Source organism: Rhododendron vialii, chromosome 4a (assembly GCF_030253575.1).
Source record: "Rhododendron vialii isolate Sample 1 chromosome 4a, ASM3025357v1".
Taxonomy (NCBI): domain Eukaryota; kingdom Viridiplantae; phylum Streptophyta; class Magnoliopsida; order Ericales; family Ericaceae; genus Rhododendron; species Rhododendron vialii.
In genome coordinates, this window is record NC_080560.1 from 40,970,556 (window position 1) to 40,988,679 (window position 18,124).

Sequence of the window (18,124 nt, forward strand, 5' to 3'; positions counted from 1 at the left end):
TTCGATCATGGTGATGAGCTGGAACGGGCTCACAGTTTTACAAATTCATGTTTTCAAGTAACTTCGCAGGTTCAAACTAAGAAGTATTAACGAGTACGGACGACGTCGTTTTGACGTACCTCGCGTGTTTGAAATACGATCTATTGATTGAAACGGGTCGACGCCTTAAAGTCAGAGCTCGCGTCCGCCATATGCCAATTTCTAATGAATGCCCGTTCCCGAATTCCCGTCGTCGTCACTATTTACTCCAAGGTCTCTCTCTCTGTGGGTGTGTATTCATATTCTATTTTCACTGCATCTTCTTTTGCAAACGGGCATCAATCTTCTTCGAACTGATTCTAGCCTCACATTTTCAGGTATGCAAAAAGTCAGCTTCTGGGAAAGTAGTTGAGCTGAAGGAGGTAAGGGTGCACTACGAGGCGCTTGGGGACGATGTTTTCGAGATTGAATCGGGACGACACTGAGTTACAGAACGAATTGGAATGGGATTGCGAGAATTCTTGAGGTGGCGTTGGTTGTGCCGGTTTTTCCGGCATACCACGTTTGGGGACTCAGATTTTGATTAATTGATTTTCTTGTTTGGTTGTATCAAATGGAATTCCAATTGAATTTATGTGCGTTTTGATTGATAAATTGCAAATAATTTTCTTGCTTCGATCATTTTATATCATGGGTTTGATGCGGTTTTGATCAGTTCTTTACTTATGATCTACGATTTTCCCTTTCAATTCTTGAATTTCTTGGTAATCCTATGCAATATTTTCTTGGGCTTTGTTTGGATCATAGATGTGGGGTGGAACATGGGAAGTTGAAGTGAAATGGAAGGGGAAAGATGGGACAAGGAAATTCAAGTACAAGCTTAAGTTTATGTTTTTGGGTTGGAAATGATAAGAGAACGAACAACTATTTGCTGAAAAAGTCCTCTTTTTTTTTGTTTAGCTTTGCATAAAATGGTGAATTCGTAAGTAATTCAAATTCTTCGTCACTTTCGTAAGTTAATTTGGACTGATCTACGAATCCAAGTATTCGGTCTATTGGATTCAATTTCAAAGAAATCCCACTAATCCAAGTATACGCTACTAAAACAAGTCTTGGATATATAAAGACTTAAAAGGGCGGATTATGATGTGAGCAATAATCCTCCGATGAAAATTGGGGCTGTGGGAAGAAGAAAAACTGCAGGACTAGAACTTTTATTGACTGGAGTTGATGATTTAATCACCTAAACTTATAAACTGATTTTTGCAGCGTATTTTTGAACATTTTTGATGTTGAACACTTCAAAAGGACTCTTCAAGCCGATGTTCGAGTTGTCATCTCTTCCCTCCACTCATTTGGTTTCAAGGCAAACTATTGGAACTCAACTTCCACACCATGTTCATCCACTTTGGATTCGCGCCAGGTTCCTGAAACAAGTAAGAACAAGACATGGCCTTTTCAGCTTTTCTAATTTTTCAGTTGCAGCATAAGAGTAAAACGTTCAAGCGTCAGTGAGTCAAATGTTATGGCCAGCGAGGAGAGAGGTGAAGAGTCAGCTCCTGGTGAAGATTTTGCTGCCGATCCTAGTGAGGTAGAAGAATTAGAAGTGGAAGAGACAGGAGAAGGCACAATGGATTATTGATAACATCCTGTTACTTCATTGCTCGAATTGATCTAAAAAATGCAGTGCACTTGTGTGTGTATATTGCAGCGCGAGTAACTAAGTCAAAAAAGACCTGTCACGGCATATAATCACGAGAGTGCCGATATCTGATTGTTACATCCAGTGATCTTTCGATTGGATTTAAACTCCGAAGAGTTGGAGGAAGAATACCAGATCAAACACTTGTGACAACGAATGCAAGTAAATGTTACAGTTTTGAATCAAAAACCAATTCCCGCTAGCCATATAAGAATGGAAATGAAAAAACTGGTTGAAGATGCAATCAGCACGGCCCCTCACTCGCTCGCTGAGCAAACAACTGCTTCAGAAGTTCAGGCTTGTCACTGAGGAAGCACTGGAGGTGCAATGTTTCTTGCGTTGTAGGATTGGCGGTGGCTGCATTTCTGCCCAATTATGTGGAAGAAAACTTCAGTAGTATCATTGCAGTCATTGCATAGAATCCAAACCTGCAAAAAAGGAAACAAAAAAAAAAAAAAAAAAAAAGAGGACGTATTTTTTCAGATCCTTCAAACTAACAACATTTAGGCTGTGCTTGGAACATGGATGTATGTTGCAAAATTTATGCTTCTCTCCATCCATCCGGTCCTACATAAATCTGTAATCCAAACATAACCTTAATGTAACCTACTTAGCCAATAGCTCTACATGCCATTTTTTCCCATTAGCCAACTGCACAAGGCATATATAAGTCTGAAGAGAAGATTGGTGAATCCTCTCTCTCTCTCTCTCTCTCTCTCTCTCTCTGACGCAGGGTGTTTTTGAGATATGGTTGGGAGTAAGAGTATCAACCAAGTGGGGGCATACATAGTAGTATTACCTAGGTAATACTACCTAGGCCTAGGCCTGCAAGCGAACCGAGCTGCTCGAGGCTCAGCGTCAAGGATTTGGCTCGGCTCATTAATGATCTAACCGAATTCGAGCTTGAGTTTTAAACTCGTGTAGTATATGAGCCGAGCTCAACACTCTAAAGCTTAGCTCACATCGAAAAAGCTCAGCTTGTTATAGAAGCTCGTTTAGTAAATGAATAGGACTCGGTTCGTTTACAAATGAGCTGAGCTCGAACTTGAGTTTTAGACTTGACTTGTTTGCACCCCTCGCTAGGCCTCTACAAAGCCAAAACTTATGAAGTAGTTTATCTAGTCTTAGACGATCTCCAGTGGTAAGTCGTTTCTCTTGCCAAAGCTATTATTTGGCAAGAAGTCTAAACAATTGCCTCTAATGGAAAGCTAATTGTCAAGCCCAAAAAATGGCTTTGGCATTTCCCAAGCCAAAGTTGTGACCAGAAATGGCAAAACCGTTTATTGCCACATCAGGAATATGTTGCAATCTTTACGGATCATATGCCTATGAAATAATACAAGTGATTCAATGGTCGTGATTAGTCCGGGCAAAAGAGTGAATTCGGCACTACTGGAGCAACTTTGCCAAAATTTAACAAAATCATAATATAGCAAGCCAAGAAATAGCTTTGGCTGGAAAAAGAATGGCTCAAACCATTTGAGATGCTAACATAAAACATAGACCTCTGTTGGAGATTGTTGAATAGCTGAAAATACAGATGACCTTATCTTTTTTTCTTGGGCAAATAAGAGTCTCATATGAAAGCTATGGGTGATCGATATGATCTGTAGACAAATTGGCACCAGCCTTTAAGGACGAGATTTAGTACCTTCTTATACCGATAATCCTCAGGCATGACTGTGGCTTCAATCTGTCAAAATCAAGAGAACTCCAAAATTGAGCAAATCACAGTTGGAATAATCCAAAAAGATGATGTAACCATCAAATGTTTTTTGTTGTTCGCGATGGGTGTCAGTTTGTACATGAGATATCGTCCACACTTACTGCAGGGCTGCAATCTGAATGTTGGGGAAACAAAATCCTCCTTCCCTGTTACCTGTATGATTGAGAAACGACAAGAAAGTCTGGACGATATCTCACTTATTTGGATAACTAAAAGAGACGAGAAATTGTGAGATTCGGTGAAAAACCACAATCCTTACTTTTCTCCCCCTTCCTCAGACTCCAATGGATTGCTAAGTTTAGGCGGTATCATGCGATCAGCTTTACAGATGACGAATGGCATTCACACCAGATATATCAATCTATGAAAGAATGCATAAGATCAAGTCCAAGCCCCCCTAAAAAAAATGCAAATCTTGACAGTCACCATTGATAAGTGAGCGTTTATTAAAAAAAACCACCTCGTCATCTATTCTCTTCCATGTTTGAGACATGTCAATAATCAACCCCGAGCATATGGGGCAGCAATATCTGTGTGACATATCAGGAAAACTATTTTTTCACAGGTAAACGAAAAAGAGGAAATGAATTCATTTTGCAGAGATAAAAATGCTAAATCGTCACGCTAAATCGTCTCATGATAAAATTCACAGTGCATTGTGTGGCCACATTTCATTACGGTTGTGTCTTTGAGTGAGTCATAGAGATACTGTCAAGAAAAATTAAGCCCAATCAGTCCACAGCGCATGAGCAGAACCAATGTCAAGCCTATGAACAAACCATGGAGCAGCAGGAGAGCAATGGTATAACAGCAACAATACACGATCACCAAGAAAAATCGACTAGAAAAGTTGTTTCTGCACTCTCACTCAAACCAACTTAGCAAGCATCAATAAAACTACCAGGAAGTCAGCTAAAACAGTGTCAAAATTGTTTACCAGTATCACACACACAAGCAAACAAGCATGTGTAATATGTTCAATCTTAGCTTGTTTATGAAAGGAGCCGATCTCAAAAGAGCTTTAATCGAACCGAACACGAGCCAATCTCGAGTAATTTGAATTTTTCATACATCATAAGCAAGACAAGCCCAGTATTAGCTTATTCTTGCTTGGTTTGAAACTTTGATGAGCTACAAGCATGTGTGCATTGATTCACTTGGAATATAATGCAAAGTTTTGTTGAATTTCGAAGCACAAGTTCCAGAGCAATGGAAACAAAATCAATTAATCAGCCAAAAATCCCAAAGGAAAATCTACCAAGAATACCTTCAGAGAGAGAGACAGAGAGAAGCAGAGCTGTTGAGCAATGGAGTGAGAATCCTTTTCCTTTTCCGTCGGGGACGTCCCTTCGTCGTCGGTGTGAATTTAATGGGTTTGATACAGTGTGGCCAAATTTATTTTCATAAAAATAAATTCACGTTGATAATCTCCGATCATGCATCATTCAGAATTCGATTTAAACGATCTTTCACACTGTTTATCTTCTTCACAAGCTCTACAATTTGAACGATTTCGATCGTGTAGATCAGTCGAAACGAGATCACAATTTGTCGAACTCGCTTTGCAGATCCAAGAACACCCGCTTCCGACGTCGTTTTACTAAACTCTGAACAGCGCCTCCCCGTCGTTCGACACAACAGATTTGATAGAGTGTGGCCAAGTCTATTTATGTAAAAAAAACATCACACTTATCGTGTCCGATTATAATTTAAAGAGTACTCGATTCAAAGGATTTCTTTTCACGTTTATGCTCTTGACAATCTCTGAAACATGAAGAGTTTAGATCATGGTGATAAACTGGAACGGGGTCACAATTTTACAAATTCATGTTTTGAAGTGACTTCGCAGGTTTAAACTGGGAAGTCTTCACAAGTACGGACGACGTCGTTTTTGGTATACCTCGCGTGTTCAAGATGCTTTCTTAGATGGAACCTTGTCGGCACCATTTGAACCAAGCTCGCGTCTGTCATACGCGAGTTTCTACTGATGTATGATTACCAGCGCGTGCAGCTAACCGAACACCAGTCTTCGTCCATATCTCCCCCATGGACCATGGTTACTCTCTGCGAACTGATTCTGGCCCTCAATTGTGATCCGAATTATCTACTATTCAATCTTTTCGGCAATTCTTGCTTACTAAACTCATTCATGGTCTCAAAACTCACACAGGTGAAGTTCTTTGATTTCATTCTAGTCTTAGATTGCTTTGTTTTTCAAGGTTGGGGTTGATTTCTGTAATGCTCTCTGGCTCCGTTTCTGTTTTCTTCAAAAGTAGTTATAGCTGTCGGATGTCGCAATGACGTTTTCTTTTCCGAGTTTTTTCTTCCAACATTTTCAGCTGCTAACTCAAAGTTGTTTCCTTTGGCCCAAATAATTGACCTCGATTTTACGTCTGTCTTTGCAGGTTCCAGCTACCTTTGTTGATAGGGTATGTGGAAGTTCAAAACTTGGAGGTTCAGAAATAGTTTTTTTTTTTTTTGAACGGCAGGTTGAGAAATAGTTGGATACTAATGTTACTAGAAAACTCCTAGCAAATTATGTTTTGGTACGAACGTTCCGAAACATGGTACACTACTGTTCCAAAACGGTAAATCTAGCGATCCCCTTAGTGTTCCCCTAAATGTCAACTCATTATGGTCAAAATAGATAGAAAATGGAATTTCGGTGGAATAAATTGTAAAAAGTCCAGTCGTTAAGCTCCTAGAAATGTGTTTTGTATGAATAATTTGACAAATTCACTTGATGTTTATCGCTTGGAAGAGTAAGTTCTAGGTTTGTTATGAAGCCTACCCCTATCGTACCACAATTTAATTGCAATCCCGTTCTCGTACCTCGTGCCAGAACAATCCGCGTTCCAGGTTACATTACGGCATTTCTTTTGGTTATGACTTGAAGTGGAGAGAGATTGTTTGCCATTTTTCTTTTCTTTTCTCGGCTTGCAGTTGAGTCACCGTTTTCGCAAGTCAGGAATTTTGGTTTGAAACAACTGATGCAATCAATTTGATCAGCATTAAGTATCGTCTCTCTTATTCCCTGATTGTTTCTCACTTCTACTTTCTCATCAAATTTACAAAGATCCGTTCGGTCGTACACGTTTTTTGGTTTGAGCAGTTATTGTCCATTTACAACTCTCAGGCTATGGATTTGTCGAGATTATGAAGCTGAACAACGACTCCAACTGCTCTCTGCAATCTCAAGTGATTCGTTTTGTGTACGGTCTTGCATTTGAGATGAGTTATGATAAGCCATGTATAGGGTCTTGGAGTTCCTATGCATGTGTACTACCCTGTGGTTTGATGGCCGATACAAGGGAACCGACTCTCACTCTACTGACCTGTCTAGACTATTGTTTTCCAGCTTCCCAAGTACGGGGAAGAGAAATGCAAAACAAAGCGTTGATTCGCTCTTGTTTTAAAAATCAACAAAGCGATAAAGAATTGTTTGTTTTGCGAAAACAGAAACAAGACACAGCATGAAGGGCATGGAGGGCAAAGGCCCTTTACATTTTTGTGTTTTATTCATTTTCCTGTTGTTTCTGTGCATCCAATTGTCGCCTACGTTCATGCAGTCTTCATATGCCATGTCCATTCCAAAGATGTTACAGCCTTACAGGTACAGGCTGATCTGTATAAGAACCTCCAAATGAAACTCTTAATTGAGATTGAAAAATATGTGGTAGGAACTTCTATTGTGCCAAAAGTGTAAGTACTGTGATTTGATCATCTACTGTATGATATAAGGCTCTGAGTAAGATGGTAGACTTTGGTCACAGGTTTCGCGCATCAAAAATTGAACTCTATTGCCTTAAGAACCAACCTTGAAACAACTTTGTCCATTTGTATTTCCTTTTTATTAACGTGAAGATATCTCACTTCTTGGCCACTTTGGTTCTCGTTGGTCAGAAATGTGCTGGATTATTTATACTGACGATATAATAGATAATTTTGTTTTGCAGGTGGGCCTTGACATCGATTATTTCACATGCCCTGAAGGAATACCAGGAGTGCTTGAAACGAGCTTTTCAAAGTACTCTCACCAGCACGCACTGGTGTGGTAGGATTCCCTTTTAGTATTTTCTGTTTCTACTCGTGATGATTATGTTTAATGTGGAATTTCCCTTCTTCTTGTGTAAAGGTTTACCACAGAGTTGAAGAAGTGTTGGAAGAAAGTGATGAGAGCAAAACGTTAAAGTGTCAGTGAGTCAGCTGTCACAAATGTTATGGCCAGCGAGGAGAGAGTTGAAGAGTCGGCTCCTGATGAAGATTTTACTGCCGTCCAAGTGAGGCAGAAGAATTAGAAGTGGAAGAGACAGGAGAAGGCACAATGGATTATTGATAACGTCCTGTTACTTCATATCATCACTCGAATTGATCTAAAAAATGCAGCGCACTTGTGTGTATGTATTGCAGTGCGAGTAACTAAGTCATAAAAAGACCTGTCATGGCATATAATCATGAGAGTACTGATATTTGATTGTATATTTTTTAACAACCACCCCGTGATCATTCGGATAGATTTGAACTCCAAAGAGTTGGAGGAAGAATACCAGATCAAACGCTTGTGTTGACGAATGCAATAAATGTTACAGTTTTGAATCGAAAACCAATTCCCAAGAGCCATATAAGAATGGAAATGAAAAACTGGTTGAAGATGCAATCAGCACGGCCCCTCGTTCGCCTAGCAAACAATTGCTCCAGAAATTTAGGCTTGTCATTGAGGAAGCACTGGAGGTGCAATATTTCTTGTATTGTATGATAGGCAGTGGCTGCATTTCTGTCCAATTATGTGGAAGAATACTTCAGTAGTATCATTGCAGTCATTGCATAGAATCCAAACCTGCAAAAAAAAAAGACGTGCATTTTTCAGATCCTTCAAACTAACAATATTTAGGCTGTGCTCGGAACATGGATGTATGTTGCAAAATTTACTCCATCATCCATCCGGTCCTCCATAAATCTGTAATCCAAACACAACCTTAATGTAACCTACTATCAACCAAGTGGGGGCATACATAGTAGTATTACCTTAGGCAATACTACCTAGGCCTAGGGCTGCAAGCAAACCGAGCTGCTCAAGGCACAGCGTTGAGGGCTCAGCTCAGCTCATTAGTGATCTAACCAAACTCGAGCTTGAGTTTTAGGCTCGTGTAATAAACGAACTGAGCTCAACACTCTAAAGCTCAGCTTGGCTCGAAAAAGCTCAGCTTGTTACAGAAGCTCGTTTATAAAATGAATAGGTCTCGGTTCGTTTACAAACGAGCCAAACTCAAGCTTGAGTTTTAGGCTTGACTTGTTTGCACCCATGGCTAGGCCTATGCAAAGCCAAAACTTAAGTAGTAGTTTATCAAGTCTTGGACCATCTCCAATGGCAAGTCATTTATCTTGCCAAAGCTATTATTTGGCAAGAAGTCTTAAATACTTGCCTCTAATGGTAGGCTAACTATCAAGCCCAAAAAATGGCTTTGGCATTTCCCAAGCCAAAGTTGTCACCAGAAATGGCAAAACCGTTTATTGCCACATCAGGGTATGTGTTGCAATGTTTATGGATAATATGTCTCTGAAAGAATACAAGTGATCCAATGGTCGTGATTAGTTCAGGCAAAAGAGTGAATTCGGCACTTCTGGAGCAACTTTGCCAAAATTTAACAAAATCATAGTGTAGCAAGCCAAGAAATAGCTTTGGCTGGAAAAAGAATGGCTCAAACCATTCGAGATGCTAACATAAAACATTGACCTCTGTTGGAGATGGTTGAATAGCTGAAAATACAGATGACCTTATCTTTTTTTCTTGGGAAAATAAGAGTTTCATACAAAGCTACGGGTGATCGATATGATCTACAGACAAAGGGGCACCAGCTTTTAAGGATGAGATCTTAGTACCTTCTTATACCGATAATCCTCAGGCATGACTGTCGCTTCAATCTGTCAAAATCAAGAGAACTCCAAAATTGAGCAAATCACAGTTGGAATAATACAAAAAAATTATGGGAGTTAAGACTTGGTAAAAGTGGCAATGTAATCTTTCGTATTTTCTCTATCCAAGCATTCGAATTGCCTTGGCATAAAGAAACATACAGAAAGAGGAAGAAGAACTACGATAACGACATAACCGTCGAGTGAATGGTACCAGAGGTCCAGACCAAGCCTAATGCGTCATACAGGTAACAAGGAAGGAGGATTTCTGCAGTAAGTGTGGACGATATCTCATGCACATACTGACACCAATCGCGAACAACAAAAAACATTTGCAGCCCCTTTTGTTGGTGGGAAAGAGTGAGAAACGAAAAGAAAGTGTGGACGATATCTTACTTATTTGGATAACTAAAAGAGACGAGAAATTGTGAGATTCGGTGAAAAACCACAATCCTTACTTTTCTCCTCCTTCCTCAGACTCCAATGGATTGCTAAGTTTAGGCGGTATCATGCAATCAGCTTTACAGATGACGAATGGCATTCACACCAGATATATCAATCAACGAAAGAATGCATAAGATCAAGTTCAAGTCCCCTTAAAAAAACATGCAAATCTTGATAGTCACCATTGATAAGTGAGCGTTTATTAAAAAAAAACCACCTCGTCGTCTATTCTCTTCCATGTTTGAGACATGTCAATAATCGACCTCGAGCATATGGGGCAGCAATATCTGTGTGACATATCAGGAAAACTATTTTTTCACAGGTAAACAAACAAGAGGAAATTCTTTCATTTTGCAGAGATAAAAATGCTTACTTGTCACGCTTAATCATCTCATGATAGCATTCACAGTGCATCGTGTGGCCACATTTCATTACGGTTGTGTCTTTGAGTGAGTCAAAGAGATACTGTCAAGAAGAATTAAGCCCAATCTGATATTACAAGCCTTTAAGTTGTTAAGAAGTGATCAAAGAACTAGCCAGTTGAAAACAAACCTCGTAACAAATGGGACAGTGGTGCCGCATGGAGTTCTCCACACACGAGTGATTATCACGCAGAGCCACTGAATAACATGATCCTGCAAACATCAGTAGAGGAGAACAAAGTGAAAAAGCATGCCACGTGTGCGTTAACACCACCTTGGTCAACCCCCAACAGGGGTTGGCCTCAGGAAGCCTTTCGTCTAGACCTCTAGGGGTTCGACTCCCTCTCACATGCTATCAAATTTGTTTGGGTCAGTCCATACAGGACTCTAACCCGTCTTCAATTGGGCCATTCTGCAGTTTTCTCAGGATATTTGTGCAGCTTTAAGGAAAACGCAGATGAGCAACAAAGAAATAGGGGTGTGAGTGCATACCACATTTCTTGCAGTGAAAAAAATTCTCTCTACCGCCGACTCTGAACAGAATATAAAGGAATTGTGAGAACAACTTCTGAGATCACAAAATTTATTTAGATCAACAAGTCAATAGGCAATGAAACAAATCAAAAAACTTCTCCAACTAACCTGCAGATCCCACAATCATTGCAATGAAACTGCTCTTTGCCAATCTGCATCGAGTGTGCACAGTAATTATCATTTCAAGGCACCAAATCAATACTGCCATCGCTAACAAATCCAAACAGACCCTTTCGATGGTGAGAAAGGGTGACAAAAGAAAAGAAAGTAGTATCCTTTTGCTTATTTGGACAACTAGAAGAGGGGAAATAATGAATCTTTATTGGCCTGTTTTGTTTCTCGCCAAATCTCATTACTTTCCTTTCTTTTCTCCCCATCTCTCATAATCCAAATGACCTGCAAGTCTCATAAGTCTATCCTATTCTGGCTCTTCTTGAGCTTAAAACCAGATTGACTAAAACATCAACAACACTGAAAAAGCACATATGAAGGACTGTTCAATTCAACTTGATAAGGTAACCACAACATACATCATCATCGTAGAATTTGCACACTTCACAGAAATACTCGCCCATATTGACTCCACAATTTGTACAGACAGGAACCACCTGGTTACATTCATGATGAATTTCCATCAAACCAAATGAGATTTGGCCAAAAACATTAGCAAGGAAGCACATATCTAAAATCAAGAGAGACATACCGGCTGTTCTGTGTCGCAAACTGAGCAAATTACCTAAAAAATGAAAACAAAATCCGCCTCTCTCTATCATGATCTGATTACTGAAAGGTAAATAATTGACCGGACGAATGACATCAAAAGAAACAGGTCGGTTGTTCAACATACTTGCTTAACATCGTATCGAACGAGCTCATGCCGATCAAAGATGTTCCTCAACATGCTCTAATGAATCAAGAGAGCAACAAAAGGTCAAACAACAAAACAGATCTATAGCTCTATATGGCTTAAGCATGGTACAATAAATCTCGCGATGAAAATAGAAAAAACCCAGATCAAAAACAGGTCCATGGGCATAAATCTTGAGCTAAAGAGGAGAAATGAAATAGGAAACGTGATCACAATACCGTGGCTTCATTGTGACAATGGCGGCAATCAAAGACCTCGTTACAACAGGGAGCTCTGATCCTGCATCTTCTTCTATAATGCTTGCATCTGTATACAGATCCAAAAACCCATAACCAATACTCAAAATAAGGCTCCGTTTGGACATAAGTGAAATTCAATTGAAAAGACTTGATTACCATTATAGTAACATCACATCTACGAGAATAGCCAAATTCATGATTTGTTGATTTGTTGGATATAAGTGAAATTCAGATGAAAAAAATACCAATATAGTAACACCACCATCTACGAAAATAGCCCAATTTAGGATTTCATAGCAGTTTGCAATGTTCTAAAAGTCGGCCGACTAGTCCCCACCCAAGTGCTAGGCGGTGGTCCAATGCCTACATTAGGTAGCCAACTAGCCGACACCTAGTCCCCTCCTGGGTGCTAGGTGCCTTTTTCCGTCCGACTAGCACGTAGCGAGTTTTCAGAACATTGGTAGTTGCATGGATTGCAACATTGAGTTTGAGAGGTTATTATGGTGGATTTGAATTGCCTTTCACAATCTGTCATGGTTAGAATTGTAGTTATACAAGATGTTAGTTAAATTACACTTTAATCCATTTAGTTTTCACAAGATGCTAAATCTCTTATATTCTAATTGAATTAAACGTAGAATCACATCATTTCAAATCTTTCATGTTAAGAATTGTATTCGAACAAGAATCTCAATAAAATCTGCTCTTTAACCCATCTTTTATTCGAGTTTAACAAGAAACTTATAGCTAGATCTCTCACCATATGAAATCCACAACCATAATATTCAGAGAGAAATTAACCCAACAATCAAACGGTAGACATAAACATAAAATACAAATCAAAAAGTCTAGGAACACATCTTCCGGACAGCGTGCGGAGCCATGTCCGCAGCTGTCCGATGTCTCGTGGGTCAACATGCATGCATCGAACAGCTCTAAACGCAATTGTGTTCGAAGTTGTGTTTTATAATTGTGTTCCTAGCATTGTTCACATGTTCACATGTGTAAAAACACACACACACATAGAGAGAGAGAGAGAGAGAGAGAGAGAGCGGGCGGGGGGGGGGGGGGGGGGGGGGGGGGGGGGATACCCATAACCCATCTTCCCAAAACCGAGACGTTCATTGGCAGAGCCTTCCATGAGCACAGGAGAGATTCTGTTGTATGTTTACAGAAATGGAAAGAAAGCCCAGACTGAAAGAAGAAGGAAGGCCCAGAATTGGTCTGATTTGGGAAGATGAGGATGCTGTCAAAAAGCGTCTGAATGTAAATGCCATCACGTGGTTGGAGGAGACCTTTATATACAAGGCCATCAATATTCTCAATCACCCAACTCAATATAATAACCAGACTATGAGAGAGAGGGGATAAGATCGATGGAGGGAAGAGACATGGGTGCGTGTTAGTTGGGAATTGGATTGAAGCAAGGCAAAAAACCCACGCCAAGGAAAATAAAAAGCTAACCGTTATGGGGAAGGGCATTCATATGAGCATTTGGAATTACGCAATAGTAGTTGGGAGTCTCGGGACCCGTTGGGTTTTTTTTTTATATTATTTTTCACACATTATATATCAACAGGGTGTTACGTGTTAATATGTGTGTTAGTATGTTAGTCAATAGAAGGTTTAGAGATTGTCCATACCCTTGAACGGCAGAACCTCAAACCCGTCTCTTGTGGAGCTCGAACTCCAGCCTCCACAAGGGAAATAAGACTGAGCTAGCTTGGTTTCTTGGGACCCGTTGGGTTGAGTATGCATTCTTATTGGTTAAAAACTGTTAAATATGAGAGAATAAATATTTTATTGAATTCGATTAATAATATGTACATAGGCTCTTGATTCTATGGAAACAAAATCAAATCATATACTATGGAAAGATAATCAAATCCTTGATTCTAATCAATTACAATTGATTCTATCAACTATAATCAATCAGAATGTTTTCATTATTCTAAGAACGTATGAGTTTGTTTAATGTGGGCCAGTTAGTGCACCAGATCGGATCGGTCGTAGATCGGGCCGCATGATAAACGAACCAAGCTATTCGAATTCGTGTCCATGTTTACTCGTTAAAAACTTGTTCAAGATATATAAATTTGTGACGTAAACAAACCAAACTCGAACAAGTCAATATTACTCGATCAGCTTATGAAAAAATTTAAGCTACTCACATACGACTCGATTGAAGCTCGTTCAAGATCAATGAGTTTTACAAACAAGCTAAAGCTTGAAGAAGTTGTGAAGCTCGTGGATTATCGAAGAAAAGTTGTAAAGCTTGTTAATTTTCAAAACCAAGCTTGAATAACTAGCGGTTTTGGGACGGGTTAAACCCAACTCGCCGAAGGACAAAGCGGTTAAGAGCCTGACTTGGGCCGACCAACTGGTTGGACGAACCGATTCAAGATTTGTCTCTAGATTTTGGTTAAGTTTCCAAAAAGCCTTGGCCAGTCATCGATAGTACTCATCATTGAAATGCAAGAAAAATTGTGATACTTTGATGAGGCACTAACTAACACGAGTTTCTGACCGCAAATTTTTGCATTGTGGCTGCTAATTTTTGCATCGTAGTCGCGAATTTTGACATCATGACCGCAAGCTTTTACATTGTGACTGCAAATTTTTGACATCGTGACTGCAAACTTTGCATATCCGAGTATGAATTCAAAAGCTTCACAAGGGAAATCACCTACATTGTGCCTGAATTGGCTCTCCCATCATGCCAAGAGATTATTCAATGCCCCAAAGATACAGCCACCCTTTCAGTCATCGCATGTTATTGTTCAACTCATACACTTAATCTGTGGTTGTGGAGAGGTCTAGATCATTGAATATTTTTTCCACCACGACCCAAAACTTACAAAATGAACATAAAATATATATATATATATATATAGTCTCCTTCTCATAATCCGATCGGGAAAGGCGAAAAATGGGGAGGTCCACATATAAGGTCCTTACCTGAAAATTTCTCTCTCTCTCTCTCTCTCTCTCTCTCTCTCTATATATATATATATATATATATATATATATATATCACATGCGAGAAAAGCCAATTCCTATGAGTTTTTGGTGTCCTATATGAACATAAATGGACAGTGAATCACAGTATCCGGAAGTGATAGATCTGCAAGTGCATGTTTCTATTCTTTCCCCATGCATTTTAATTCCGAGTTCTTGGTAGTCAACTTTACCTGCCAAATACTGTGAACGTGGGAAGATAGTATAAGATTGTTCCGACTTTTCTGATATGTTTTTTTTTTTTTCCCCAATATTGTATACATCAGCGGAGGATTAGCGAAGTGTTAATAGGTTTAGTCCACAGAGAGTTGTAGAGGCTATCCACAGCCCTAAATTCCAAACGCCACGATGGGGCACGAGCTAGCCCTGGCCTCTCCCACATGGGGCACGAGCCCTGAATCTGCAAATGCCCATTGGTACTTTTTCTTATATGTTTGCTAGGTGATTTTCATGCTCTTTTCATTAATTTCCGTGAGAATTTTTTTTTTTTGAAAGGTTTAATCTAAATCCAAATTGTTATCGGTGGGGTTACTTTTAAATTATGGAGTACTCCATTAACTAAGTTTAGATAATTTAAGGGATCGATGTTGTATAAAGTCTGAAAATCCCTCACTACCTCAGGGTTTAATCTAAAATCCAAACTGCTGTAGGTGAAGTAACTAAGTTTAAGTGATCGATGTTGTATAAAGTCTACAATTCCTCTGGCGTGCAGCCCGGTACATAGCACGTGGATGTTTCTATAATCCCTCTATTTCATTGTTATTCAAGTGAAATTATAACGTTGTCCATTTAGTACTTGTTCATTGTTCATACATGAAATTACAGAAATCATTATAATTTTGAAGTAATAAATTAAGACCCAAAAAAAACATGCAGATGGTAAAAGTAGAGAGTGAAAATCAATTAGTTATGTTTCTATGCTAACTTTTAGTATGGCTTTTTTACTAGAAGTAATAAGGAAAAGAAGACAGTCTGGATCAAGTCCATACCCTTACGGTCCGCACCCGTCCGCACCTCCATTTTCCCGATTGAATTTCGATAATCTGAGCCGCTCAATGTGATCAGAACGTGATTTTAAAGGTACCCGCGATTAATCAGCAAAAAAAATGACCGGGAAGGGCTTGATCTGAGCAATTTTTTTCTGAATCAGAAAAAAACTGCTCAAATCAAGCCCTTCCCGGTCTTTTTTTTTTTTGCTGATTTAACGTGGGTACCCTTAAAATCACGTTTTGATCACATTGAGCGGCTCGGATCATCAAAATTCAATCGGAAAATGTGAGAAATGGGGAGGTGCGGACAGTAGCTCCGGTCCACAACCTGATCCTGACCGGAAAAGAAGAAGAAGAAAACAAATTAATTTCTGCTTTTTAGCAACTTTGTCTAGAAAGTTACTACAAGGGAATAAAGATCTTTTAATTAATTCAAAATCATGAAAGAAACTAAAATATGATTAATATGATTTGTCAGTATTTTTCTTTTCCATACCTTTACAATCATTTCATTACTCCAAACATATATAGCTGTAGTATTCATTATTGATGGGCTAAAAGACTAAAAAATCCATCCACACAAAATATATGGGCTACTTTAATGTACCTGGAAGTGGATAATTTATTTAATTGCTATTCCTTCTTCTGGGCCTGTGGCTATGTATGAGCAAACAGCTGTCGGCTTCATGAGCAATATTTATATATATATATATATATATTGGTAAACAAAATGAAAGTGCAGGTATGTATGGTATTCGATTCGTCACTTCCGCAGGGAAGTATTGTCTTGTCACACCACACCGCTATCCGTAAAGGACTTCACCACACCAACGTCGGGGCGAAACTCAAGTCCCACCACGCGTGTCCGCATGGATGGTTTTAGGAGTATCTTTAGCTCCATGAAGAACTATGGGGACTTAAACCTGGATCTTATCCAACACATAGTCCAAGTTCTTAACCGCTAAACCAACCCTTCATTGGTAGAGCATCTAAATACATATACCAACACTAAATGTACACATTGTTTATACAAGAAAGAAAAAAGTATTCGGGGCACACCCAATTACGAATTTTTGTGGCTCGTTTTTTCGGTACATGCCTAAAATATATATATATATATATATATATATATATATATATATATATATATCTTAATAAAATGTGTACTTTTCACACGATAATTATAAATTTCTTGCAGGGTTTTCTCAATATATAACGTTTGTTCCTCTCCCGTGGCATATATATGCACGTGACTTGCTTTCCCATTGGGCACACTGTGTCCCCTTAGGATACGACCTACCAGCACTACACATATGTCTTCGCGTGATAATCCTAATTTTCCGAGCCACGTTACGCAAACTTCGACTAAATTTTTGGAGATTAATTTTACCGTCAATTAGTGGGGTAGTATGTTGATGAATTCGATTTTTTTTCTACATATAAAAGTGAGTGATATGCAAGGACGTCCATCAAGCCCGTTGTCTGACTAGGAGGCTAGGGGTTCCGACTTCGTTCCGCAATTACATTAAACCAACGCATTTTGTATGGAGCTAGTGCACGATTTTAATTACAGTGTAGGTATATAAGAAAGAGAAGAATGTACTGGGCGAATCAATTCTGACATTCTCATCAGTTCCTAGCTCCTAAGTCCTAAAATGGATTAATGGCTTTAAACATGCATGCATTCAACTTCAAAACTACATTATTATTTTTTTCAACGGCAAAAAGTAAGATTTTATTAATCTTTGAGAATTATTATTTTATTAATCTTTGAGAGTTATTATTTTTTTGAACGGCAAAAAGAAAGATTTTATTAATCTTTGTGAATTACAAAGATTAAAGATTAAAAGGACAAGGGATGATAGCATCAAATCCTAAGCTAAGCTAAGCTACGAACTATCTTCTATCCACCCGAGACTCAAACCCTAAATTAGCAAGAAACCAACCCAGGAGAGAACACCATTGATGCAAAGCCCCATAACACCTGTTGGGCCAAGCTCAGACACCTATGAGTCTCAACACCGTATCTACAACAAATAGCACAAAGGCAGGCCAAGCCCAGCCCAAAAGAGGACCAAACCTGCCCAGCCCAACACCTAAACCCTAACCCTAAGTAGATAGCAACCCTGCCGACCACCCAAACCGCCACAAAACTCCCAACAAGCCCAACCCACCACTGAAAAACCCCAGGCCGAGAACCAAAACTACATCGTTAATATGAGATTCGATGAAGATGCTTTTTAACTCAAACGTATTGGTGATCTTGCTACAAAGTTGATTGAGACCAACA

General features: G+C 39.2%; 2 protein-coding genes and 1 long non-coding RNA gene across 7 annotated transcripts; 1 reads left to right on the plus strand and 2 right to left on the minus strand.

Moving 5' to 3' along the window:
- Positions 1–198: 198 nt before the first annotated feature.
- Positions 199–633, plus strand: LOC131322077 (uncharacterized). Its single transcript, XR_009198688.1, has 2 exons — positions 199–252; positions 357–633. It is a non-coding gene; the product is annotated as an uncharacterized LOC131322077 (long non-coding RNA).
- Positions 634–1,616: 983 nt separating this feature from the next.
- LOC131322076 (E3 ubiquitin-protein ligase MIEL1-like) lies at positions 1,617–4,289 on the minus strand. Its single transcript, XM_058353214.1, has 3 exons — positions 3,868–4,289; positions 3,333–3,374; positions 1,617–2,109 (listed from the first exon to the last, which is right to left on the minus strand). The coding sequence occupies exons 1-3, from the start codon at positions 3,946–3,948 to the stop codon at positions 1,984–1,986; spliced, it is 249 nt and encodes an 82-aa protein (XP_058209197.1). The 5' UTR covers positions 3,949–4,289; the 3' UTR covers positions 1,617–1,983.
- On the minus strand, positions 1,617–13,226 carry LOC131322074 (E3 ubiquitin-protein ligase MIEL1). 5 transcript variants are annotated; one of them, XR_009198687.1, is made up of 13 exons: positions 12,919–13,190; positions 11,807–11,894; positions 11,568–11,624; positions 11,424–11,456; positions 11,251–11,328; positions 10,829–10,872; positions 10,679–10,719; positions 10,317–10,399; positions 10,138–10,229; positions 9,982–10,051; positions 9,288–9,329; positions 8,050–8,244; positions 1,617–1,909 (listed from the first exon to the last, which is right to left on the minus strand). XR_009198687.1 is itself a non-coding variant. In XM_058353210.1 (12 exons), the coding sequence occupies exons 1-12, from the start codon at positions 12,966–12,968 to the stop codon at positions 8,119–8,121; spliced, it is 804 nt and encodes a 267-aa protein (XP_058209193.1). In that variant the 5' UTR covers positions 12,969–13,226; the 3' UTR covers positions 7,832–8,118. The 5 variants fall into 5 exon arrangements, 4 of the variants coding, with proteins under 4 accessions (XP_058209193.1, XP_058209196.1, XP_058209195.1 ...); XM_058353210.1 differs by lacking the exon at positions 1,617–1,909 and having other exon boundaries at positions 7,832–8,244; positions 12,919–13,226; XM_058353211.1 differs by lacking the exons at positions 1,617–1,909; positions 8,050–8,244 and adding an exon at positions 8,326–8,364 and having other exon boundaries at positions 12,919–13,192.
- Positions 13,227–18,124: the final 4,898 nt, after the last annotated feature.

Coding starts and splice junctions, on each gene's coding strand:
- LOC131322076 (XM_058353214.1), bottom strand. CDS start 3,948: ATGTCACACAGATATTGCTGCCCCATATGCTCGGGGTTGATTATTGAC. Junction 3,375..3,867: donor GGAAGAGAATAGATGACGAG/GTGGTTTTTTTT, acceptor TGATTTTGACAG/ATTGAAGCCACAGTCATGCC. Junction 2,110..3,332: donor AGGATTATCGGTATAAGAAG/GTACTAAATCTC, acceptor CCTTTTTTGCAG/GTTTGGATTCTATGCAATGA.
- LOC131322074 (XM_058353210.1), bottom strand. CDS start 12,968: ATGGAAGGCTCTGCCAATGAACGTCTCGGTTTTGGGAAGATGGGTTAT. Junction 11,625..11,806: donor ATTGTCACAATGAAGCCACG/GTATTGTGATCA, acceptor TTGATTCATTAG/AGCATGTTGAGGAACATCTT. Junction 9,330..9,981: donor GGAAGAGAATAGACGACGAG/GTGGTTTTTTTT, acceptor TGATTTTGACAG/ATTGAAGCGACAGTCATGCC.